Below are 26,296 nucleotides of genomic sequence, written 5' to 3' on the forward strand. Positions count from 1 at the left end.
GATCCAAACCAGTTCTGCTTATTATTAGCTCTAGATGCAAATTTTGCACCCCAGAGTCCTTTTCAAAATGGAGCTTGCACGGATAACTTGGAAGCAAAAATATCACTTCAGGCAGTCGTCTCTACTTTTATCTTGAAATCTATTTTAAAAATTCCCCAAAGATTTTTTTTTTTTTTTTAAACTTCGAGTACCCCCAAATGTATCATAAAACATATGTTTTTCATTTTACTCTCAATTGGCAGCGGTGAGAGAAGCAAATCAGTGTCCTTGTCGGATTGAAGGTCACGCCCCCAACATGTCTCCTCCTGAACAATCTAAGCTGTCATACAGGCTTTCGTTTGGAAGCCTGTTACAGTTTTCTTGAGGGCTCGTCCGGGACGTAGACGCCGTCACTTGTGGGCGGGTCGCAAAGGTAGAGCTCTTCGACGTGACGACTCCGAACACGTGTGTCAGGCACAGCTCCCGGAAGGAAGCGGTGGCCTCTGGAGTCCAAGTGCCAGTTTTTGGTTTAATTCCAGCGAGCGTTGAGAGGAAAGCTTAAGCCGGGAAAAGCCAGGAACAAATCCTGAGGAACTTCAGTTCGGCGGTGCGCACCGTGGAGCTGTTGCCGTAATCCACAAAGTACACCCCCCCCCCCAGTGTCGCTTACCACCTGCACAATCACTACCCGGTAGAACCAGATGCCAAAGAGGGAAATGCTACAGATTTGATCCGGTCGGACCGATTCCCGTGGGAAACCGTAGTACTCGGACGCCTGGGGACAGTGGTGATATTGCCTCATCACAAACGTCAATTTCTGGAAAGCCAGCTCCCAGTCTAGTAGAAACGCCCCAAGGACTGGACGTGCTCTACCCGAACGAGCTCTCGAGTGCCCTGCCGAGTGGGCAGCTTCAAGTGCCGGATTGCCTGTTCCGCGAATGCTCCCCCGGAGGGGAGGCCGCGACGCACCTTGTCGCCGCGCTCTCCTCTGGGGCGTGGGAATCCTCGTAGGTCTCCATCGTTTTATTTCGACGCCGTTCTTGTGGTGATGAGATCCCCTTGCGTGTGTGCGTTGCTGAGCCTGAATCAACCGGAGTACCCTCAGTGTCTACACCTGTATAGTGTGCTTTCTTGCCCAAAGGACTCTCCAGCACCAGTTTCTGAAAGAAGTCTAGATCCACCACTTGGTCCTGCTCCTCTGGCACCGGCGTAGGCTGAGAGCTAGGTGGCTCTGAATGTTTTCCTTGCTTCGGAATTGTGCCGTATGTTTTTGTGTCCGCGTTTGGACCTGATTATCCGTGCCGAATCCATAGTCATTCAGAAATGTGGGTCCGTCTCTCTCAGGTGGACAATGAGGCCCATTTTTCTGGGCCGTATGCAGATCAGATTTCACACGGCCTCCAGCATATCTCTGAGGGTGCTGAAACCGAACATTTTGGAAAGTATTGCAGGTAGCCTTCGTTCAAGTCTTCCAACATGAGCGGGCTCTCAGCGAGGACTATTTGCAGCTCTCGCCTAAAAATCTGGATTCGAAGAAAAGGACCGTACCGGATGAGTGATGGTTCATACTCCCGGAAACTGTTCTTTCTCTTCGGACTGCGCAGATTGGACACCAGCTTCTCGATATGTTTAATGGACTCGTCACTCACCGCTTTTAAAACCGTCGAGCCGCCCGTGCCCCGGATCACCGACACCACCTGCAGAACGTCACTGAAGCCGGGCCGACTGCAGCGGCATCGTACGTCCCAGCATGCTGATGGCGTCCCGCTTCAGCTGACTGGGGGTGCAAGCCCGATTTGGACGAAATCAGCAAAGAGCGGACATCCTTCTTGACCTGAGACAACTCCTGTTCTTTGATCCACGTGTCTGCTGACATATTTCAATTTTCGACTTGCTTCTCTGGCGCTTCCATCGCCAAGTAACGCAAGGTGGGCGACATTATGTTGCTAACTGCGTTTATTAAAGACGCGACGTACGGCACATCTAGCACAGATTGCTAGGCTAACCGGCATACATGAGTATCCCGCGCTCCTTGCATTACGGGACTCACGACTCTGTCACAAATGCGCAGTATTGTGCACTTGAACTATTACTGCAATGACAGCTTCCGTTCTCCTTGTTTTCAATTCTTCACCGAGCTACGGTTCCAGCTGAACTTCCTGTTCATCCTCTCTGATGATTGATACCGACCGGTGGGTGCCATAATTCTGTTTTTCCGTGACGAAGGTGTGAATCAACACCATTCACCTGAACGCTGTCGTCTCAATCTGTTGAAATTATTCTAATCTATTGGTTGAACGCTTCCGAGGACTGTGGGACTAGCAAGGACTGATATTTTCCTTGGTGAAAGGTCTCTCTGTGTGGTGGACTTTGAGCAGACCCTAAATCGAGCTGTTCAAGCTGAGGAATAGCGACCATGGAATGGTTGAGGTCAGATGGTACAGGGGAACGTGATCTGGTTGATCCACGATTTCACGGCAGCCTACCTTCACTGGCACTCGCTCACTCCCGTCAGTTTCCTTCCCAGAACGAATAACGTTGAAGTCGCGGTGAGAAAAGCACCTCCGTGTCATCGTCGAATGGAAGTTCACGCCACCAACATGTCTCCTCCGCCTTGCTAGCTTAGCGCCTCGTGCCACGCGCGCACACAGGCGCATGTCCTGAATAGGCGCGAATGTGTACTACAGTACATCTCTTTCTACTTTTCTTACCTCAGATGTATCCGCAATACACTTCAAGATAAGAAATTATAATTTATCACGCTCGTTCACGCCACCAACATGTCTCCTCCGTCCCTCCTTCCTACAACTGTTACAATAACATAGTTGTTAGTGATACATATATCTTATATACGTATGACACATATGTATGTATAAAAATGATATCTATGTTAGTAAAGGTAAAAGTGACATTTTCATAGATGAGGAAAATGTATGTGTCGCTTCTGAAATTACATTTGAAAGCTGTGAAATGGACACTTCTGTACATATTTTACTTTTGTATGAATTAGCACAGTAGTGCAAATTATCAGCATTGCATTTGGAGGATATGTTTCATAAAGTCATTGTCGAATTGAAGTTCACGCCCTCAACATGTCTCCTCTGGGTCTCCTTCCTCCAACAGTGTTGTAAAGCACAGGTGTCAAACTCAAGGTCCGGGGGCCAGATCTGGACCGCCACATGATTTTATGCGGCCCTCGATACCAAATCTAGTGTCAAATTCCATGATTCTTGTAAAAATCTGTACTGAAATTTCAAATTGTCATATATGATCAATTTGAGATATTGCAAGCATTTTTATGTTACCAAATGTGAATAGTTGAAAAACACATTCCCTTTGAGTTCTGATTCCAAAACTAGTTCATAAATTGATTATGTGAATATGATGAGATGATTAAATATTTTTGTTCCACAGTCACAACGCCCCTCTGAGGCAAACCGGGACAACAATGTGGCCCGTGAGAAAAATGAGTTTTAAAGGGAGATGTATTACAGGCTTTGGTTTGGAGGCCTGGAACACATTTCTTGGATGTTGATTCACAACACGCACACAATTGGTAAAAGCTTCTTTATGAGCCATAAAAGATTTAATGATACAGAAGAAATTCAAAAAACATTTGTAATGTAGTAGGTTGTGCAAAAAGAGCAATTTATTCCTTTCCACACGGGAACTCTGCATGTTTACCATCTTTTGTTGCACACTAACCCGATTTGAATGGAAAAAGTCATCTATCGACGTACAACAATATTTTTAAAAGATTTTGTCCCCAGCAAATGGCTTTTTAATTATTTACGAGTTGTTCTTTTCAAATATAGAGCACTGCCGAGACAGTCTTTGTAAAGTGCATCATCTATTTTTATACTCAATTACAAGACTATTGGCGACATGAGTCACTTTAAAGATTTGAGTTATTCAAGTCAAATCCAAATATGCGAATAAATAACATTTCAAAAAGGGTCTGGTGGAAATTCTGATCATTTTCGACCTCGTTCCTAGATATAACCCTCATCCGGATTCAGCTAGAGACGGGTCCTTAACGCCAAATCTTGAATAAATAAATAATATCGACGGGGCGGTGGAGTCCCCTTGTTTAAAAACAACAACAAAAAAAAAAAAAACACAAAACTGTTCTTCACAAAGACTCCAGGAAGGCCGCGACGTCGGCGTGCCCGTGTCTCTGGGCCACTTCCGCGGGCCGACAGTCGGCGCGGTCCCTGGCCTGCGGGGAAGCGCCGAAGCGCACCAGCAGGCGCGCGGTGTCGCCGAAACCCGCCCGGGCCGCGTCGTGCAGCGGCGTGCTCGCGGTGCGCGCGTCCGCCACGTTGGGGTCGCCGCCGGCCGCCAGCAGGAGGTGGGCCACCGGGGTGCTGCCCATCATCATCACCTTCGGACGGGAACGAGAAAGAAAGACCAAAAAAAAAAAAAAAAAAGAAAGGGCCTTTTGAAACCTTATTTTTTGGACCTCTACAACACAAGCCAAAGAATATTCAGGATCCAAACGGCATCTCAAATGATATAACAAAAAAAAAAAACATGGAAGCCTTTTTTTTTTTCCTCATAGGGTGCGTCTTTAATCGCTTTTGATTTAAAATTAATCCTGTCGAAAGTTAAAAAAAAAAAAAAAAACAATATAACGGTTGACCACGGAGATTGATTTTGTGTTGTTTCAAGAGGCTGTAAATGAAACCAAACTTAACGTTAACCAAACAATTATTTTAATCATATCTGTCCTCCCCCCCCACCCCCCAAAAAAAGAATAAAAATAAGCGGTGATTCGGCAGGCATCATCAAGCTCCTTTCACTTCTTTTTGTGTAGTATTTGTTTGCTGTCCCTGAACGCAACGTTGAATAAGGAAAGACAAATTGTAATTGGAAAGTACAGTATGGGGGTTATTTTTTTTTTATTATTGATGTGATGTAACGAAACGAAAAACACAAATGGAATTGTAATCTTTTTTTTAAAAAAACAGCCATCGTCACGGTTATTTCTTTCTTTAATAACTACTTTGTCCTAAAGGTTCTATTTCTGTTGTTTTGTGAGTGGAAAACCTGGCAACACCTGATTGATTAAGGAGTTGTTACCAAATAAAACCATAATTTTAAACATTCGCCATCCATTTTATAGTCCCTAATGGACCACATTGTTTGCTATTTAAACAGCATTTCATAATTGGCTGTTATTAAAAGCAGAAAACAAACCAAAAACTTAATTCATTTTGATTAAAAATGAAAGAACAAACAGCAACAATTTGGCAATCATCAAGACAATTTATAGCACTTGTGTAATATTTTCATTTTATCCATAAACTATTCGAATTTTTAAATCTTAGGGTATTTCAATTTTATACCTGTTTAACGTGTCTGTGTTTATGTGTTCAGTGCGTCCTCGGTTATTGAATATATATGCTATCAATCAATAAAACCACATTTTTTTCACAAAATAGCCCATCCATCCACCCATTTTCTTAACCCCTTATCCTCACAAGGGTCGCGGGGAGTGTGGCGCCTATACAAAATAGCCCTTACATGTTTTTTGTTATTTTTTAAAATAGAGCTGGGCGTAGCCTCCATGAAAACCTAAAAATCATTTGTTTTTGTTTCGGTTTCTTTATTAATATATATATTGGGGGGGGTGCACAGGTTTGTGTAAAAATAACAAAATTAAATAATAATAATAATAATAATATACAAAGATGACCTGCAGCGCGGTGTAACCCAGCCGGTTGACCGCGTTGACGTCCGCCCCTGCCCGGAGGAGTCGCTCCACCTCGGCCGCGTTCCCCGTGGCGGCGGCCGACGTCAGCTCATCCTCAAGAGTCCTCATCGCCCTGGTTTAACCCCCCCCCCCCCCCCACTCCCACTCCCTTGCACAGGTACTCCGCGATCGTGGAAAATAAGACGCGAAAAAACCCAAATGTGTTTGTAATCCACGCGTTGTTGTTGTTGTTGCCTATGTTGTAAGCGTCCTCCCGGTGCCGGTTCGGAAAGCCGAGCAGCTGTCAGCGCAAGGCGACATCGATGCAAGTAATGTGTCCGGGCTTGTTTCTCTCCGTGTTGCTTGCTTTGAATGGATGATGTCATCGCCCCTGGTCGCCGCCGCTCCTACGCATGCGCATTCTTTTGTTTTGCTTCCGCGTTGTCAACCGCGTGACAAAAAAAAAAAAAAAAAACAAAAAATGGAGATAACATGTCATAAAGTCGTGACCTGATATCGTTTCCATTCGTTTTGTAAATAAGATTTGACGCTTAAACGCGCCGTGCTCGCACTTTATGTGATGAGGTGTGTTCATTGTGTCATGTGAGTTTGGTTTTGTAGCCACGGGAGTCAATAATCGAGCCAATTGGGGAAACTTAAGGCTTCTCGGTCGTTAACGTTCAAAAATAAAAAAGAGCAACACTCAGGAGCAAGGTGAAATAACTGGAATATAAAAGAGACGATTAAAATGTTTCACGTGATTTTATGCGATATGGCAAGTCATAAATTTCGTCTCATCCGTATTTGCGCGTATCCCTCTATCCAAATTTGATTTGGATTTTTTTTCAATAAATAAAATGAAAGTGTTCCCTGCAAAAAAGAAAAAAATCTATAAAAATATATAGAATTCTATAGAATTTATACAGAACCACTTGTTCTATAGAACTTTGGCTGTGATTTTCTATAGAATTTCTCCAGAACAATAGAATTTCTATAGATATTCAATAGGACTTGGGTCCTAAAGTTATATACTTCTTTAGAAATTCTTTAGAAATGCTCTATAGACATTTTTTTTTTTTTTAGCAGGGTTGCAAATATCCATAATCACATTAATCCTCATTCGGGTCACATGGCTGAGATTTGGGTCGTCATCATTAAAATCATCAACCAAAGATAACGGAAGTAAACGCAAAATTCAGTTTTTAAATGGTCACGTTTGCGCGAAAAAGTAATCACCCCCCCTTGTGAATACACATATTAAGTATGGCTAATCATTTTTTGTGGGGAAAGCTGAGTTCATTTTCATTGATCACTCCCAGGTCAGATGACCTCCAGACCTGTTAAGTCAATGAATTGATTAAAAAACAACAACAAAAAAGCCTGTCGGAGGAAATGAAGTCGCTCAAGATATCTCAAAAAGCTGTAACAAAATGCCACGATCTGAAGAAATTCAAGAACAAAAGAAAAATGAAGCAATCAACAAGCTTTAGGACTCCAGCAAACCACAGTGAGAGGCAATATCCACAAATGGATGGAACAATGGTGAACCTTCCCCAGAGTGGGCAGCCTCCAAAAAATTACCCTAAAACCACAGCAACGACTCATCTTGGGAAGTACAAATGAAGGACAACATCTAAAGTACTGCAGGGCTTCCTTGCCTCAATCAGAATCAGAATCAGCTTTAATGGGCAAGTGCGTAAAAACACACAAGGAATTTTTCTCCGGCAGTCGATGCTGCCCTGGTACGACATTCAGAGCAAAGAACAAGGAACATGGCGGTTCTGGTGGGATGATCTGGGGAATCTTTTTTTTTTTTTTTAATTCAAGACCTGGGCAACTTCCTTTGATTATCGGAACCATGCTTTCTCCTCTTTAGCATTAAATCCTGACGGAATTTGTTCTGCCATCAGTTTGTGACTCCAATCTGAAGCGCACTTGGGTTCTGCAGCAGAACGTTGACCGAAAACAAACCATCAGGTAACCTTCCAAATAGTATATCCTTTTTTTTTTTTTCAAATAAAATGAATGTTTTGGAGTGACCTAGTCAGTTATTTTGTCAACGTTTCTCTCGCTGGGCCCAGGACGGGTGATTAAGACTTCCGCTTTGTCCTGATTGAACTGGAGAATGGTTTCCTCTGCGCAGGATATGGTCTAAACTCCAGTTAAAAGGAGAATCTCTGGGACTGGTGTCTTCAGGAGACATGGGAGATGTATTCTTGCGTATCTTTTGTATTACTGGAAGTTCGCTCTGTGCTCCATGATAGCACTGCCAAGAGGGAGCAGAATCAGATTAAAACAACAGAGGGCCTAAGACTGATCCCTGTGGCGTGTTCTCAAAGATTTTTTTGTTGTGACCCTTGTAAAGCGACATTTTATTTGTTTTCCTGGCTAAGAACCCCAGATACGCAGTGTAAATAGACCCATAATAATATTTGTGTGTATTATTATTGTTCCATGGTTAAAATCATCTGTAATTGGACTTGCACTGAAGGTTTTATATCTGGATCTGTGGATGAGATTGTGTTCAATCAGGAAGACTTTTTACAACTCCCCAAAGTGGTCGTGCGGCCGTCACTTATCGCGCAGAATCAGCTGTAAACTAAACGAGGGGAATTAACCTCATTTATGAGGTAATCTGGCAGGAATGCGCATGTGGGATTTGATCGGTCAGCACTTTACCCAGACTGGCATCGTGTGCCAAAGGGCAGCACTGACGGACGGGTGCGGACTGAAGTCACGACTGAACGTGGACTTCGGCACCGGCCTTGGAATGAGGGGCCATAACGCAACACGTAACTACATAACAATCATTTGTACGGTTTATTGGCCCCCGCGGTTTCGAGTTTGGTCACTCGGGTGAACAGTACAAAACTGGATTGGACTGAATGCGGCGTTCTCGGTGGAGGACTGGATGAAATGGTTGGAATTCTTGCGTGCGCCCATCTTGCGCTAAGACAATGACGTCTGTGTGGAAGACAACAGCCTACACAAATGGAGGCCGCAAAGGTTTGCAAAATTCGGACATGGACTAAAATAAGACAACCCCCCCCCCCCCCCCCCCCGCACCAAAATTTTTGCATGTGACATCAAAATAACACTTTTCAAATTTGTTAACGGGACAAACAGTCAAGCACACAAACACACACGCCCCGGATGGCGTGTCATAGGCCACACCCCTTAAAGGGCACACATCCAACACGTGTATACTGCAGTACATACGGTAATCACAATTTAAAACACAAGTTTATTCCTTTATATTTATATAATTTTATTATATATATTATATACTATTTATAATTATATAATTTATATGACACGCCGTCGCGACCCCAAACGGGACAAGCCAAAAGAAAAAAAGTTTATTCCTTTGTATTTATATTTCATTCATTCTGTTTTTGTTGATACTTATCTACAGTACAGTGAGAACGGATTTGCCCCATCTCAAATTTTTATTTTTTAACAATATATATTATTATTATTGTCCATCCATCCATCCATCCATCCTTCCATCCATCCATCCATTTTCTTTTGCAGCTTATCCTCACAAGGGTCGCGGAGAGTGCTGGAGCCTATCCCAGCTGTCAATGGGCAGGAGGCAGGGTACACCCTGAACAAGTTGATGATGATTATTATTATTATCATTATTACATTTATATATATATTTTGGGGGGCAGTTTGTGCACTTTAATGTTTAAGATCATAAAATAAATGTAAATATCAGAGAAATGTAACGCCAATAAACGTGAGAATTTTTCAATGGCAATTGCCACCTAGAATTGACCTTGGCCAATCACATTTTTGGGGCAAAACCTGAGTTCATTTTCATTGGCTACATTCAAGCCTGATTACCTCCAGACCAGTTAAAATCAAGAAATAACTGAAGTAGAACCTGTCCGACAAAACTGCAACAGAACAAATGAGAAATGAATGAATTGACACATTTCATTCATTCTTCTAACATTCTAAAGCTTTAGGACTCCAGCGAACCACGGTGAAAGCCGTTATTTTTATCTTCATCTGATACATAAATTTGTTTGATGAGCTTCGACATTAAAGTGGGGAAACGACGCACAATAATAATAATTTGACAAAAGATCAAATATTTTTCCAATACAGTTTAGAAAGCTTGAAAACATTGGCTGGTCTTTTTAAAAAAATTATTATTTAGCAAGGCATAACGGTGAATCAGCTGGTAAAGCGTTGGCCTCACAGTTCTGAGGACCAGGGTTCGATCCTGGCCCCGCCTGTGTGGAGTTTGCATGATCTTCCCGTGCCTGCGTGGGTTTTCTCCGGGTACTTCGGTTTCCTCCCACATCCCAAAAGCATGCAACATTAATTGGACATTCTAAACTGACCCGAGGTGTGATTGTGAGTGCGACCGGTTGTTTGTCTCTTTGTGCCCTGCGATTGGCTGGCAACCAGTTCAGGATGTTGACACCTGGGATTGGAGGTGGAGGACATAAATTGACACATGGGCTAACAAATTTTTGAGCTGCATATCCCTAAAAAAGTACGACAGATTTTTTTCCATATTGTGAAGTGCTGCTCACACAAATGAAAATCTAGTCTTACGGTCTTTACGGGCGCTCGCTACATCGCGGCACCCGATTTCCAGCTTTGGCCGTCGCAGTACCAAAAACGTACTCGGCATTGGCCCGACAGCGGAGGCGCGGCAAAATGTGCTACGTTACATTACGTGAAATATGATTTGCGTATAGGGGTGCTATAACTTTCGCCGCCTGGGTGAGTGTGTCGGAGGTCATATGAGCAGACCTGTGTGGAATGCAAAGTTGTCTCGAGGCTTCACAGCCTGCAGCCGCTGAGGTTGTGAGCGTGGGCGGCGTCGCTCCGGTCTGGAAGTCCCCTCTGCGTGTATGCATGTTTTGTAGGGATGAAGTTAAAATAAAATATTACAAGCAAAATTCACAATGATTCAAAAAACACATAATGCGTGGACATTACCGTCATTTTATGACTTGATATTTTTTTATATCACAAATTAAGTCTCGTAAAATTTTAAAATTTGTACTCGCCATATTCAAACAGAAATCTGTTATCGTGGCTCATTACATGATGCTACAAAAGTAGCTATTTTTCATAATATCACTCGATTGACTTCCTTAATTATATAACTTGATGTAATACTGCACTTGGAATTTAATCCCGTAATTTAATTCTGGCATTTTTTTAAAACAACAAAACGATAATTTATTATACATCCCCCGTAAAGTTGCATCTTCATACTCAAAAATAATTTTACACTTGCAACATTTTGAATAAAAATATTCTCATATTTCCATCCATCCATCCATCCATCCATTTTCTTTGCCGCTTATCCTCACGAGGGTCGCAGGAATGCTGGAGCCTATCCCGGCTGTCAACTGGCATATTTTCACATTTAAATCATGTTATTGTGGACTAAACGTGAAACATAATCAGTAAATTACTGTTTCTTAGTTGCTCTAATTAGTTAAAAATATTTTACAATGGTACTCACTTTTTTTTGTATCACAACTTTACTCTGAGAAAAATTAAGATTTTCCTGCAATATGTTAATTTTATTTTATTAATTAATTTTCTAATCCTAAACTTATCCCCAAAAAAATTGGCACTATATTTTGGACTTATCATACGATACTCAACTTTATTCACATAATGCGTGGACATTTCCGTAATTTTATGACTTGATATTTTTTTATGTCACAAATTAAGTCTCGTAAAAATTAAAAATTTGAACTTTCCGTGTTCAAACCGAAATCAGTTATTGTGACTCATTACATGATGCTGGAAAAGTGGCTTTTTCTCATAATATCACTCGATTGACTTCCAAAATTACATAACTTGATGTAATACTGCACTTGGAATTTAATCCTGTAATTTAATAAATGCATTTTTTTAAACAACAACAAAATGATAACTTATTATACTTCCCCCGTAAAGTTGCATAGTCATACTCAAAAATCATGTTAACACTTGCAACATTTTAACTTTATTCTCGTATTTCCATCCATCCATCCATCCATCCATCCCTTCATCCATTTTCTTCGCCGCTTATCCTCACGAGGGTCGCAGTACTGCTGGAGCCTATCCCAGCTGCCAACGGGCCTTTTCTCATATTTAAATCTTTTTATTGTGGACGAAACATGAAACATAATCAGTAAATTATGGTTCCTTAGTCGGTCTAATTAATTAAAAATACTTTATAATGGTACACAATGCTTTTTTTTTTTAATCTCATCACAACTTTACTCTGAGAAAAATTAAGATATTTCCTGTAATATTTTAAACAAATTTTATCTCTTAATTTTATATCCTAAACCTATACCAAAATAAATAAAACAGCACTATATTTTGGATTTATCATACTATACTCAATTTTATTCTCATAATTTAAAAAAACGACAATTTTTGTAACATAGTGACATTTTCTCCTTCAACATTACATCACTTTATCCTCATAAAAAAAAAGAAAACTGTACCCTTGCAATATTGCCGCGGGCACAGCTTGTTTTCGTCTATCCTTTTACAACACAGATTCACTCATAAAAGTTATGATGTGCATGTCCTGCGTGGTTATGGATTGAAAACACCGTACACAAGGACAGCGCCGTCGACTTTAAAAGCGCCTTTAAAACCGCGGGGCGTTCGCGACGCTCCCTCTAATCGGCAGAGTCCCGGTCCAACTCGTGCACTGGCCTGTCGCACGCATCCGCCACTTGTTATTTGTGTCCCATCGCACCGCGGCGATAATTGACCCCCACGCCTCCTGAAGTGACGTCACGCCACGTGCGCTCACGTAAGACAAACAGTAAAAATGGCAAATACAATACAATACATTCTGAACTGAGACAGACGCCATGCTTCTGATTTCATTCAATCATTCACACGTAGCAATGTTATGCTAGCGCAGAACGTCTCATTCATTTATACGAGACGTGTATTAAAAATCAAATTTAGGGCATATCTTCGTGCAAACACAGTCTGGTTAACTTTCGGCCGCGAGCCAGCAAGAAAGCGACACGTTTGTGCAGTCCGATCGTCGCTAAATATCGCTCAACAAAGAATAAGTGTGTCAATGGTTCACACGTAGCGATGTTATGCTAGCGGAGAACGTCGCATTCATTTATACGAGACGTGTATTAAAAATCAAATTTAGGGCATATCTTCGTGCAAACACAGTCTGGTTAACTTTCGGCCGCGAGCCAGCAAGAAAGCGACACTTTTGTGCAGTCCGATCGTCGCTAAATATCGCTCAACAAAAAATAAGTGTGTCAATGGTTCACACGTAGCGATGTTATGCTAGCGGAGAACGTCTCATTCATTTATACGAGACGTGTATTAAAAATCAAATTTAGGGCATATCTTTGTGCAAACACAGTCTGGTTAACTTTCGGCCGCGAGCCAGCAAGAAATCGACAAGTTTGTGCAGTCCGATCGTCGCTAAATATCGCTCAACAAAGAATAAGTGTGTCAATGGTTCACACGTAGCGGTGTTATGCTAGCGGAGAACGTCTCATTCATTTATACGAGACGTGTATTAAAAATCAAATTTAGGGCATATCTTCGTGCAAACACAGTCAGGTTAACTTTTGGCCGCGAGCCAGCAAGAAAGCGACACGTTTGTGCAGTCCGATCATCGCTAAATATCGCTCAACAAAAAATAAGTGTGTCAATCGTTCACACGCAGCAGTGTTATGCTAGCGAAGAACTTCGAATTCATTATACGAGACATGTATGAAAATCAAATATAAGGCATACCTTCGGGCAAACATATCTGTTCCGGTTGATATTAGATGGATTTAGTTGATGATGCGGTCTTCCACAAAGTTTGATCCATCGAAGGCATTTTTCGTACTGGGTCTTCGGTTTTGGAAAGGGTACGAATGGAACTCCACCAACTAGCCTTTCAGGATACCTGTCGTCACTATTACAAAGTCCGCGACTACACCTCTTAACCATATCTATTGTTAAAGAACCCAAATACGCGATAAAACGCTAACAAAAGCTATACTGGACCATGGAACGTTGTCTGAGAAAATGGCCTCTGATTGGTCAGTGACGCGGATTGCGCAATATCCACGGAGGGGTCAATTCCCGAGCGGGTTCTCGCGCTGCCCCAAAGTTCCAGAACAGCGCACTTCCTCCTTGTGGGCCGCTTTGACCCTTTCAAAGATGGTGGATGGAGCTTCGCTCTTTGCTGATTGGGAATAGGTGGCGGCACGGTGGAGCAGCTTGGAAAGCAGTGGCCTCACAGTTCTGAGGTTCAGGGTTCGATCCCGACCCCGCCTTGTGTGGAGTTTGCACGTTGCCCCAAGGTGTGATTGTGAGTGCGACTGTTTGTCTCTATGTGCCTTGCGATTGGCTGGGAACCAGTTCAGGGTGTACCCCCTTCTCCTTCGCGTTGACAGGTGGGATAGGCACTCCCTGCGACGCTCGTGAGGATAAGCGGCTAAGAAAATGGATGGATCTTTGTTGAGTGAGCACTACAAGCGTTACAAAACTAACTTTCAAGTCTTAATAGCCTCGATTTGACTCGGAAAGTCGTCTGTGGGCTTTATTCTCCCGGACCGCTCGAATCGGACCACGTCACCCCGCCGCCACGGAATTGGGTCGGACCAGGTTGCACGTGCTTTAGCCCCTTTCGTTTAAAACTATTCACAGCCCATTTCATTCGCCGCCAATCAAAGAGGCTCCTCTCATTCCCTTTAAATTTGGACGGAAGATGCCCTTTCTTGTGTTGCTTGTTTACTTGTTTTCTTTACATTTTATATATGTAAATATATATATATCCTAAAAAAAATAATTAAAAAAAAAAAAAAAAATATATATATATATATATATTTTTTTTTTTTACTGTTTTTGTCTCAGTGACATCTTAAAAAAATTGCAGCTCTCTGTATTTGGATTCTACATACAGTGATGCCTCGGTTCTCGACCACAATCTGTTCCAGAAAACTGTTCGACAAGTGATTTGTTCAAAAAACGAATCAATGTTTCCCATTACAATGAATGGAAAAAGAAATAATGCGTTCCGAGCCTAAAAAAAATTAGGCTTTTGAAAGCATTTTTTTTTAGCTTCTCCTGATAATAAACTGCATAGTAGTAATACATGTATAGTTTTAATACTTTATATAATAAAACAATTTAAGAAATACATTTATTTTTTGCTTAAAATGTATGCTTTAATAGTAGAGTACGTTAGGCCGGGAGCGAATTGCCGTATCTGTAGCGACTCGGCCCCAGCCTTGTAAATTTTTTTATTAACAAAATTGCAGAATAACTTCAAACAAGCAACTTGCCTTCTTTGGAGACACGATTGGGGGTTAATTCGGTCATCCTCGATAAGAAGAAAAACAAAAGTCATGTCACGTCTATGTACAGAGGCTGCGTTAAACAGAATAACAAAAGCGCGCTGGTTGCGCCGCGCGTGTTATGTCATTTCGGGTTTTTTTTGTTTTTTGTTCGGGGGGGCTTTCGAATCGACAATAACAAAGCGCGTCGTGAGTGGGTCAGCTGCTTGCGCCGCGCGCACGATGTTATTTCCGTGGCGTGGGAATTCTCAACAAAGCGCGTCGCGGGTCAGCCAGTCTGGCCGCGCGCAGGAGGTTATTTTCCAGGTTTTGTCGGGGGGCGTTCGAATACCGATTTTCGTTCGAAAAGAGAAGCAAAAAAAAAAAAAAAAAATCTGGAAATTTTCGTTCGAAAACCGATTCGTTCGAGAACCGAGGCTCTACTGTATATTTAGGAGTGAGAGTAAGATGCTAATGTTCGATCCCCACTGGTGAAATGCGTGATTCGGGCATCCGCCACACACATCCGCAGAGCTCACGTACTAAATCTGCCTGCCTGAGAGCGTTGTGTGTATTTCGCGAGTGTGCATGTGTGTGTGTGTGGTGTGTGTGTGTGCGTTCCTGTGTCGGAAGGACACCAGACCACAGATTGCTTTGAATCCGGCTGCAGGCAAAGAGCGAAAACGTGGGCGTGAGGGAGGAAGGCCTTTTCTCCGGAGTAATAAACGTTGGCATCGCCGCCGCCCACACGTCTGTCACGTCTCCGTCCGATTGAAACTGGGGCGAAACCGCACGGCAAACGGAACCCGCGAGCGTTTGCGTCGGGTCACGGAGCACGCACGCTAGTCCCGTTTCGAGCTGCGGCGTGAGCGAGGTAAAAAAAAACAAGGGAGTCGTTTTGTTGTCTTTCTGCCGTCTTTACATATCTCGGGTGCACCTGGTCGATGATTAACCGGCGCTGACATCATCCCGTCATTACCGGTGGCGTCTCGACACGCGCCCACGCGATTTAAACAGGTGGCTGTGAAAGGGATTAGAACTTAAATAACAAATAAAAATGAAAAAACAAATCACGGGGCAAAGTCTTCAAATGACTCAAACGCAGATGAGGAGAGACCTTGTTTGCAGTGTCGTCCGGTTCCGTTGCAGTTGGGTACAAATGTCGTGTTAAAAATGGTATCAACGATACAACAACAAAAAAATAATTTGCGGGGTTTTTTTTAGCCTTAGCTAGCGAGTGTTAGCTATTCAAGCTGTTGCTGATCAAGTTTGTGTATTTCCACCTACCGCATAATTTTGTTTTTAAAAAAATCCGCTGGCTGAATGCGAAGACATGATGCGAAACACAACAAAACTAGGGTCAATATTGCTGTAATTACATTTTTTAGCAACTTTTATTTGAAAATGATCGTCAGTAACACATACAGAGGTAACATGCAGCAAAACTCACAGACATATATTCTTTATCCTCTCCGTAGATGACTCACGTCATGTGACCTTCTGCGTTTCGTCGCGAAATCCACACATCCTGTATTTTTAGGTTCTGCCATTGTGATGAAAATATGTTTTTTCTAAAATCAAATGTTGGAATATGTCAAATATTTTTTCTAAAATCAAAAATTGTTCAAAAACACAAACAATATTGAACATGGAGTAGATTTATGACTCGTCGGTATCAGGTGTTAGAAGTCAGAGTATAAAGGGTTTGTTTGAGTTGAAATTGTTGAAAAAATGTAGTATGTGATTTAAGTGTTTTTTTTTTTTTATTTTATTGTAATTTAAATTTACAGCCGGGCACCAAACTCAAAAATGGGTATTTAATTTTATATAATAAATGTATTATTTTTAAATGTATTTTATTTAATTTAAATAAAACAAAGGATTTTCTTGAATGTAATTTGCGGACGCATTGTCGACTTGGACGGAAGGCGCTACATTGATAAGAAAAAAAACAACAACAATAAAGTGAACATTTTGGTAACGCTACCAGTCATTTATGTTTTTAAAAATTTGTACATGTTCTTCACTGGCTGTAATATTCAGCCCTTGAATGCGATGTATTATTTTCCGGAGAATGCTAGCCAAGTCGACGCTATAGCTTACTGGGGTGGTCAAGAAGATGTGCTGCTTAAATGTTGCTATTTCTTTCAGATGAAGCAGAAAGACTCCTTAAAATATTGTAAAATAATAGACAATTATTATTATTTTTTTTTTTACCTTTTATGGGGCTCGTTTGAATGTGTGACTTTTTATGAGCACTGAAACTCGCTGCCGTGTGTTTCTAAAGTAAGCTAGGCTAATTTAGCGAGCGCTAACGTTTTGGCTAACACCGGTAATGTCTGTTTTAACATTTCAACATAGTTTACCCAAAATGAAAACTTTCATGTTCAACTAGCAAGATACACAAAATCAGTCGTTTATTGATACAGCAATTTATCTGTTATGAATGTTCCAATTTTTCTTCATCACGTCTCAAAACTCTCTCAAAACAGGTTGAGGATGTGATTTTTGAGGTTTCCTGACATCCTATCGGCTCTTCCCCTTTTTATCGATTCTGGCCCAGAGTGAGTCACGTCCGCTCTCGGGGGTGTGAGGACAAAAACAACAACAACAAAAAAATAAAATTAACATTCAGGTCACGTGAAGCTTTTACAGCTGAGGCGCGTCAGGGAATAAAATGTGAGGTTGATTGATAACCGTCAGCGCGTTGACTTGTAGTTCCACTTCCTCCTCCATTTGTGAAGCCATAAATAACAACTCGAGAAAATGGTGGCCGTTCGGCGCTCACGTTTTGGGTGACACTGTCAAAGAGAAGATTATTACGATTATGATCATGGTGATGATGATTATTACTAGCATTATTGGATGTTGTTATTAAGAATTTCTTTTGCTCTATTGGAAGACAAATTATTGGTCACTGCCGAGTACCCGGCAGTTTACTGATACAAGGATGTATTACAGTGAAATAAAAAATTATTTAGTTATATCTTAGTACACAAAAATATGGAATTTGAGTCAAACACCTTCTTATACTTGTGTAATAACTATTGAAGAAACATTTTTGGGGCGGACCTTGGTGTAATAAATCTATCTATCTATCTATCTATCTATCTATCTATCTATCTATCTATCTATCTATCTATCTATCTATCTATCTATCTGTCTGTCTGTCTGTCTGTCTGTCTGTCTATCTATTTTTATTCATCCATCTCGTATTAATTGCAGTTGATCTATCTATCTATCTATCTAATCTATCTATCTATCTATCTATCTATCTATCTATCTATCTATCTATCTATCCGAACATGCATAAGTGATCAAATGTGGAAGTTCTGGTGACTTTAATTATATTGATTTTTTATTATTAAGGAAAAACTCTTTACAATTATGTGCATTCACTACATTTATTATTATTATTTTAGAAATGTTTTATGTTTATATTTTTGAGACAAGTTACATTTTATTTGATGGTTAAAAAATGTTTTAGAGGGGGCAAAGCAGTAATTTATTTTGAAGGAAGTCTTGTTTTGAGAAAAATAATAATAATAATTGTGTACTGTGGACCTAAAAAGTCTACACACCCAAAATGTCAAATGATTTTTTTTTTTTTTATATTTACTTTATTTAGTCTCACTTTTTTTTTTTATATAACCTGGCATTTGAACAGGGGTGTGTCGACTTTTTAAATCTGCTTTATTAAAAGAAATGTCAAAAAAAAAGGTCTGTACTTTTTGTAAAATGAAGGAAAAGAAGCTGCAGCACTTTTTGTTTTAAACATATATGAATTATTATTTGGACACACACACAGAAGTAATAAATCCATAAGAAATATAAAATAGAGGGGGGGGGGGGGGGGAGACAACTTCCAATATATTATGTCGTGCTTTCCGGAAAATGACACCACAGAAAAAAGTCGTGCAGTAACATAACGAGATAAAGCAATCTAATTGCAGCAATAAAGCCGCTATGATTATTATACAACTTTGCAATGATTGCTTTCGATTTTCGTTTGGACTTTGGACACATTTGAGTGTGGCACTTCTGTGGAATAAAAGTGTTACTGTCCAGTAGGGGGCACCGCATGCACGATTCATGACTGCAGCAGCGTGCAAGTTGTTTGGAGCTTCCAGTTTCAAGCAACTTTAATGTTGGTTTCGCGTCCCGTAAGTGGGACAATTTGGAGTATTTTGGGAAAATGTGACGCAAAAGTCAGTCAAAAGTTTTGCTTGCTTTGAGTTTTCTTTTTTTGTTTTGTTTTTTTCCATCTGCGAGAGCCACACAAAATTCAATAATATGAAACATTCAATAATTCCCATCTTTTTTTTCTCTCTCACATGCAACTTTTTTTTTGTGGAAACAGACTTTATTTCTTCAAATTTATAATGGCCCTTGTCTAAATCGACAAACCAAAATGAATAACATTTTTGTCAAAAAATAATGTTGTTTTTTCCCCTTAAAAAATTACCCCCAAAATTCTTCCTTCACCAAAATGGCTTTTTAAAAAAATTATTAATATAAGATATATATATACTTTATTATATATATACTTTATTATATATATACTTTAATTATATTTTTATATATACATATATATACATACATACATGTGTGTGTGTATATATATATATATATACATATATATATATACACACATAGATATACTTTATATATAAAATATATTTTTATATATTTATAAAATTATAAATATATATACATACATACATATATGTGTGTGTGTGTATATATATATATATATATATTTTTTTTTTTACACACATACTTTATACATATAAAATACTATATTTTATATCTATGTACATATACATATATATATATATATATTATATATATATATATGTAAATTATTAATTTTTAAAAATATATAGATACAGTTTACATACATACATATACAGTATATATATATATATATTATATATATATATACACACACACATATATATCTATATACACACATATATATCTATATACACACATCTGTAAATAACATATTTTATATACATACATACACACAGTACATACATACATATATGTGTGTATACACAGATACATACAGACAGTACATACATCGTATATATGTGTGTGTATACATACACACACACATACACACACACACACACACAAACACACACATATATAGTATATATACACAAAAGAACTAGCATGTGAACGGGGTGTGTAGACTTTTTATCAGCTGTAAATGGACTCCGCCGGAGGTGACATCCCAGTCGTACGTGAGGCGGACGTGTACAAACATGCAAAAGTTGGCCTTGTAAAGTTTTTATTTTTGAATTTTTTTTTTTGAAAGGGCGCCGGATGATTTGTTTGTTTACAAGCGGCAAAACAACTTTAACAGCTTCCTGTCACGTGACCGCGTCGTCTGGCCAGAGGTGCAAACACCTGTGATCAGCAAAGGGGAAGGAAGCCTCCTCCTCTCATTCGGCGCCGGGGCGGAGGAATCACCGTGAATATGAATTTAACGACCCCGCCGTCTTGTTTGCGTGCGCCGGCCACAATATTAGGCGCGACTGCGAAATCTGACGAAAAACGTCGCCGAATGAGCAAAGCGAGGTTTTGGAAGTCAAACCTCGTAAAAACAAAAGCGGCAACGCCGGCGGCGCATTGTCGGCTTTCTTCGGTGTCGACAGAGAAAGTTTATTTTAGATCATTTCTTGTGGCAGAATTGGCATGATCTCATTTTATAAAGACGACAATCGTTGTTTTTATGAAATATTGTTGAGCAGAGTCTGAATTGGCGCCATCGCGTGTTGTATTTTTATTTACAGTTGACATTTATACTACCTTGATAACAAAGTACCACATTTGATTTTTTTAGGTCGTCCATGCTGAGGGGTGACATTTATGATATTCACTTTTTAACTCGCTATCCGCCTCCAAATGCAAGCTGACGCTCTTCGCCGTTGGGGGATGGAAATTGCAACAATTTTTCCAATTACGTTACCATGAATTCCATACCCAGGCTTCTCACAATCATAAAAAAAAAAAATGGAATCGACAAAAAACGATTATCTCACCTCAGTGTGTGTCGTGTATGCATTGTTCAGTTCTGAGGACCGGGGTGTGTGGACTTTGCATGTTCTCCAGGTGCCTGAGTGGCTTTTCTCCGGGCACTCCGCTTTCCTCCCACATCCCAAAAACATGGACACACCAAATTGACCGTAGGTAAGATTGTGAGTGCGACTGTTGTCTGTCTCTATGTGCCCTGCGATCGGCTGGCAACCAGTTCAGTTCTGCCCGACGACAGCTGGGATAGGCCCCGGCACTCCTGTGACCCTCGTGAGGATAAGCGACTCGGAAAATGGATAGATAAATATTTAGAATGGAAAAATAAAAGTGAATCAACCTGAGAAGGAATCGCTACGATTTCATCTTCTACAACCAAAATCTCTTTTGTATTTCTTTCACTTTTGAATTCATCCTGCGGGCCGGTGTGAGCCCGCAGGCCCTATGTTTCATCTCCCCCATTATCTGAGCACCGATTGTGAACTGTTGACATTTTTTGTGGGATAATATTGAGGGTGTCTGTAATTGGGACCGATTAGCGGTGGTATGGAGGGCTTGGGCTTGGGTTCCCCAAATCCAGGGAGCCCAGCACCGCACTCGAAGACGCCGGTGGAACCGGACCCCGGCGCACGCGGGAGACGGGGCGGCCCGCCCGGCGCGGCACTTTTCTGCGCGTCCCCCCCCCCCCCCTTCGGGGCCAAATGTTTGACGGCGGGAAGCCCTCGCCCGGGCGACGGCGCGTGACGACAAACGTTGTCGAGATCCGACAGCGCGCGTGACAAATGCGCTGTTTTGGAAACGAGCGATTCCTCTCCGGGGCGCTCGGCAATATTTCATAAATCATTATTAGCGCCTCATTTGATACCGCCGCCCCCACCTACCCACCCTTCACGCTCCCATCACCCGCGAGCCCTCGCCGCTAGATGGCACTGTGCTTGCGCCCATGCACCCCTCCACCGCCCCCCCCACACACACCTCCCTCCTTCACCCCCCCCCCCCTCGGCACACACTAACCTTATTCCCTATCTATCTAATTACATATTAGAGCTGTAATATGCCATTCCACATCCATGGGTCTCAGATGTATGCCCCCCCCCCCCACTTCTGTCACTCTTCTCATCTACCGCCTTCCATCCTTCCTCTTTTACCTCCTTTCACCACTCCCTCCATCGTGTTCCGGCCAGCTTCCCTCAATTACTATCACAGGCGGCCCACAACATTGCATTGTGGGGGGGGGGGGGATTGGGTGAGGCCGGGGGGCGAGAGACGTACGTGATGAGAGGAGGAGACAGCCGCTGACACGCCAGAGTGCGTATTCACAGGTGCGCGGGTGTGATGCGCCCGCGGGATGGACGCCGGTTTCTTCGTGGGAAGAACTGCTCGCTTTAAAAAAAAAAAAAAAAAAAAAATCAAATTTTTTAACCTCACTTTATTGGGTCACGCGCGAGTGAGATCCCGGTGCCACCATTTCCCCCACGACGGCGCTATTATTGATGCGAAAATGTCACCGGATGTTGGGAGCAGCATTTAAACGGACGTTTTGCTCGGCTGCCGTCTCCTGGCGTTTTACTGGCAAGGAACTACGTTGAAGTGATTTGAGGAGTTTCATTAAGATAAAAGTAAAGCGACTTATGTTGCCATTTTGTGGTATTCAGGTGTCAAGGAACTATGAAGTTGCGGGTTGAGGAGTTTTATTTGGACACAATTGCAGCTCTGTAGTTTCTTGTTGCCAAGGAACTTACTGAAGTGAATTGAGGAGCTTCCGTGAGACAAAAGCAGTGCTTTGCTTCCATCTTGTGGCATTAGCGGGCTATAGAACTATGAAATTGATTCAGGATCTTCCTTTAATCAGAAGTAGTGTTTTCTTGCTATCTTGTGGCAATTGGGGGCCATGGAAGTGTGTTGAAATTGATTCAGTATCTTTGTTTAATCAAAAGAAGTGTTTTGTTGCCATCTAGTGGCATTTTGCTTCCAAAGAACTATGTTGTAGTGAGTTGAGGAGTTTCATTTAGCTAAAAGTTGTTACCATCATGTGGCATTTAGGTGTCAAGGAACTATGAAGTTGCGTGTTGAGGAGTTTTATTTGGACACAAGTATTGCACTTATTAAAGTGAATTGAGGAGCTTCTGTGAGACAAAAGCAGTGCTTTGCTTCCATTTTGTGACATTAGGAGGCCTTGGAACTATGTTGAAATTGATTCATGATCTTCATTTAATCAAAAGTAGTGTTTTGTTGCCATCTTGTGGCATTTTGCTGCCAAAGAACTGTGTTGTAGTGATTTGAGGAGTTTCATTTAGATAAATGTTGTTGGCATCTTGTGGCATTTAGATGTCAAGGAACTATAAAATGCGGGTTGAGGATCTTTCTTTGGATACAAGTATTGCTCTATCGCATCTTGTTGCCAAGGAACTTCCATCCATCCAACCATTTTCTTAGCCGCTTATCCTCACAAGTGTCAAAAACCCACGCAGGCATGGGGAAAACATGCAAACTCCACACAGGCGGGGCCGGGATCGAACCGGGGACCTCAGAACTGTGAAACCAACACTTTCTAGGTGAACCACCGTGCCGCTACCAAGGAACTTATTTAAGTGAATTGAGGAGTTTCTGCGAGACAAAAGCAGTGCTTTGCTCACGTCTTGTGGCATTTGGGGGCCATGGAACTATGTTAAAATTAATTCAGGATCTTCATTTAATCAAAAGTAGTGTTTTGTTGCCATCTAGTGGCCTAACCTAACCCTGCCAAAGAACTATGTTGTAGTGAATTGAGGGGCTTCACTGAAACCAAAGTAGTGTTTTTCCTGCCACGTTGTGGCATCTTACTGAGATTGGAACTGATTGGAGTGAGTTGAGGTGCTTTGTTTGCACAAAAACTGCAAGGAGCTACGTTCAAATGAATTGAGTTGTTTCGTTGGGACTGAAGTTAGTGCCTTTCTACCATTTTGTTGCCTGTGAGTTGAGGAGCTCTATTCGGACAAACATTTCCGCACTAGTAGCGGCAGTATTCGGTCCCGATCCGTCGTGGTCGTGCCAGTGTGTTCACGCAGGGGCGGTCAGGTCGGGTCGCGGCGATTCTCCCGTCCGTCGGATATCTTCATAACGAGCCGGCGGGCTGGCGTGCTTCATTAAGAAGCCTTTTCACGCTTCCCACGCCTGCAAAATACTTCACACATAAAATCCCTAATTTCCTGTCTGGCTGAGTGTAATTGAATCATTTGACAGGAGGAAGATAAGAATCGTTCATTCTCGGAGGTGTCCCCGCAAGGCCACGCTTTTTAGTTTGTGTGCGCGCGCTTGAAGTGATGCTCGCAATATTGCATATGCATGATATTTAGATTTTTTTTTTTTTTTTTTTCAAACTATTATTATTATTTACAGCTGCTACCGCAGCAGCAGCAGCAGGTGCTCGTTGTGTGCGGGGGGACCTTGATAAACGTGGCGCCGCGTGCCACCTGCAGCTGCGCACGCATGAAGACAAGACAAGGCGGTGATTAGCGACGTGGCGCGCGCAGCTTAACGGAAGGAATTCTGGGACGGCGTCAGCGACAAAGTCAAGCGCGATCCCTTCAGCGGGCCCTGCGCCGTTTTATTCATAATAATAGTCATATGAAGTGAATTCATTTGTTTCGGGGCTCAAATCATAATCAAACCTGTGTTGAATTGTTGTACTACATGAATTTTAAATGTCGTAATTGCAAAGAGGAGGCACCTGGATCACTTGGCAAAACGTTGGCCTCACAGTTCCGAGGACCCGGGTTCAAATCCCGGCCTCCCCTGTGCGGAGTTTGCATGTTCTCCCCGTGCCTGCGCGGGATTTCTCCGGGCACTGCGGTTTCCTCCCACATCCCCAAAAAAACGTGGAACATTAATTGGACACTCTAAATTGCCCCGAGGTGTGATTGTGAGTGAGGCTGTTATTTGTCTCTATGTGCCCTGGGATTGCCTGGCAACCAGTTCAGGGTGTACCCACCTCAAGCCCGAAGATAGCTGGGATAGGCTACAGCACTCCCATGACCCTCGTGAGGATAAGCAGCTCAGAAAATGGATGAATGTATGTCTCAAGAATACTTGCTTCTTTGTGTGGATAAGGCACGACGTGCACAGATAGACCTCAAATGGTGCTTAGGCGCTGGCCCTTTTGTTAGTTAAAAAAAAAAAAAAAAAAAAAAAGGAAAATAGTTTTCCAGGCAGGCTTTACAGATTTTCATGTAATTTGACCACGCAATGATTTTCCATCCATTTCGCAGCAAAGAAAATGCATGGATGGATAATTGTGAAGAGACGTTAACTATTGTTTAGGCAAAAAAAAAAAAAAAAAACGTAAAGTAAAATCTGGAAGAGGAGGCATAACGGGGAGGGAGCGCGATATGGTCACTTTGTGTTTTGTAGGTTTTAAATTTTATTAAATTTGAATAAAATTTTAATCAAAGTCAAGTACTGGAATTCCCGGCCCGTAAGTCGTGATTTTTTTCACAGCCGCCGAGCTAATTAGCATTCGCTCCGCCGCGTTAGCATTAGTACCACTGCGCTAGCATTAGTGTTAACATCGGCACGTTAGCATCAACAGCACCATGTTAGCGTTAGCACCACCGCATTAACGTTAGCACCCACCGCCGTGTTAGCATTAGTGCTGTCGCGTTAGCGTTGAACTTTTATCACCAGGTGCGCTCAGTTGGCCGCGAATTACGGTAGATCGGATTGGACTGGATTACTTTTGGAAACACGGGCGCCTCGTGTTCGTGCCGATGCGCTAGGTGACGTCCTGTTTTGTGCGCATGCTAGCTAGCATGCTAGCCAGCGATCCGTTCACAATAAAAGTCGCATTTGTTTTGGGAATTTGGACGACTACAAAAAGATGGGATTTCACACACTCACACAAAAAATGCGTATCATTCCCCCACAGTTGGCGCATCACAAAAGTCGGCTAGTTGTGTTACTTACGTGCGAAATGTGCTAGTAAAAGTATCGTTGCTGTCGTAGTGTTGAACAAGCAACGGTTGTTGGAAAACAAAGTGTGCAACAACAACAATCTAACAATATTCACAGGTATGTATTCTTTATCCTCTGTGAAAAACGGTTGACATCCATCCATCCATTTTCTTTGCCGCTTATCCTCACAAGGGTCGCGGGGCATGCCGGAGCCTATCCCATCTGTCAACGCTTTACCAGCTGTTCCACCGTGGGGACCACAGTTAACATTACTGCAGCTTATTGAGTAGTTCTTCTTCATGGATGCACGTATGTAAAGTTATACTGCCCTCTGGTGGCCAAGCCGCACACACCAGAAGGA

The 26,296-nt window shown here is 41.8% G+C and overlaps 1 protein-coding gene and 1 long non-coding RNA gene across 2 annotated transcripts; both read right to left on the reverse strand.

Moving 5' to 3' along the window:
* Positions 1-22: 22 nt before the first annotated feature.
* Positions 23-6,042, reverse strand: cdkn2a/b (cyclin-dependent kinase inhibitor 2A/B (p15, inhibits CDK4)). Its single transcript, XM_061829565.1, has 2 exons — positions 5,678-6,042; positions 23-4,363 (listed from the first exon to the last, which is right to left on the reverse strand). The coding sequence occupies exons 1-2, from the start codon at positions 5,801-5,803 to the stop codon at positions 4,112-4,114; spliced, it is 378 nt and encodes a 125-aa protein (XP_061685549.1). The 5' UTR covers positions 5,804-6,042; the 3' UTR covers positions 23-4,111.
* Positions 6,043-16,441: 10,399 nt separating this feature from the next.
* On the reverse strand, positions 16,442-25,141 carry LOC133506182 (uncharacterized). The gene is made up of 3 exons (XR_009796417.1): positions 24,977-25,141; positions 22,279-22,389; positions 16,442-17,765 (listed from the first exon to the last, which is right to left on the reverse strand). It is a non-coding gene; the product is annotated as an uncharacterized LOC133506182 (long non-coding RNA).
* Between the last annotated feature and the right edge of the window lie 1,155 nt (positions 25,142-26,296).

The sequence above is a fragment of the Syngnathoides biaculeatus genome, chromosome 9 (assembly GCF_019802595.1).
Source record: "Syngnathoides biaculeatus isolate LvHL_M chromosome 9, ASM1980259v1, whole genome shotgun sequence".
Lineage (NCBI taxonomy): Eukaryota > Metazoa > Chordata > Actinopteri > Syngnathiformes > Syngnathidae > Syngnathoides > Syngnathoides biaculeatus.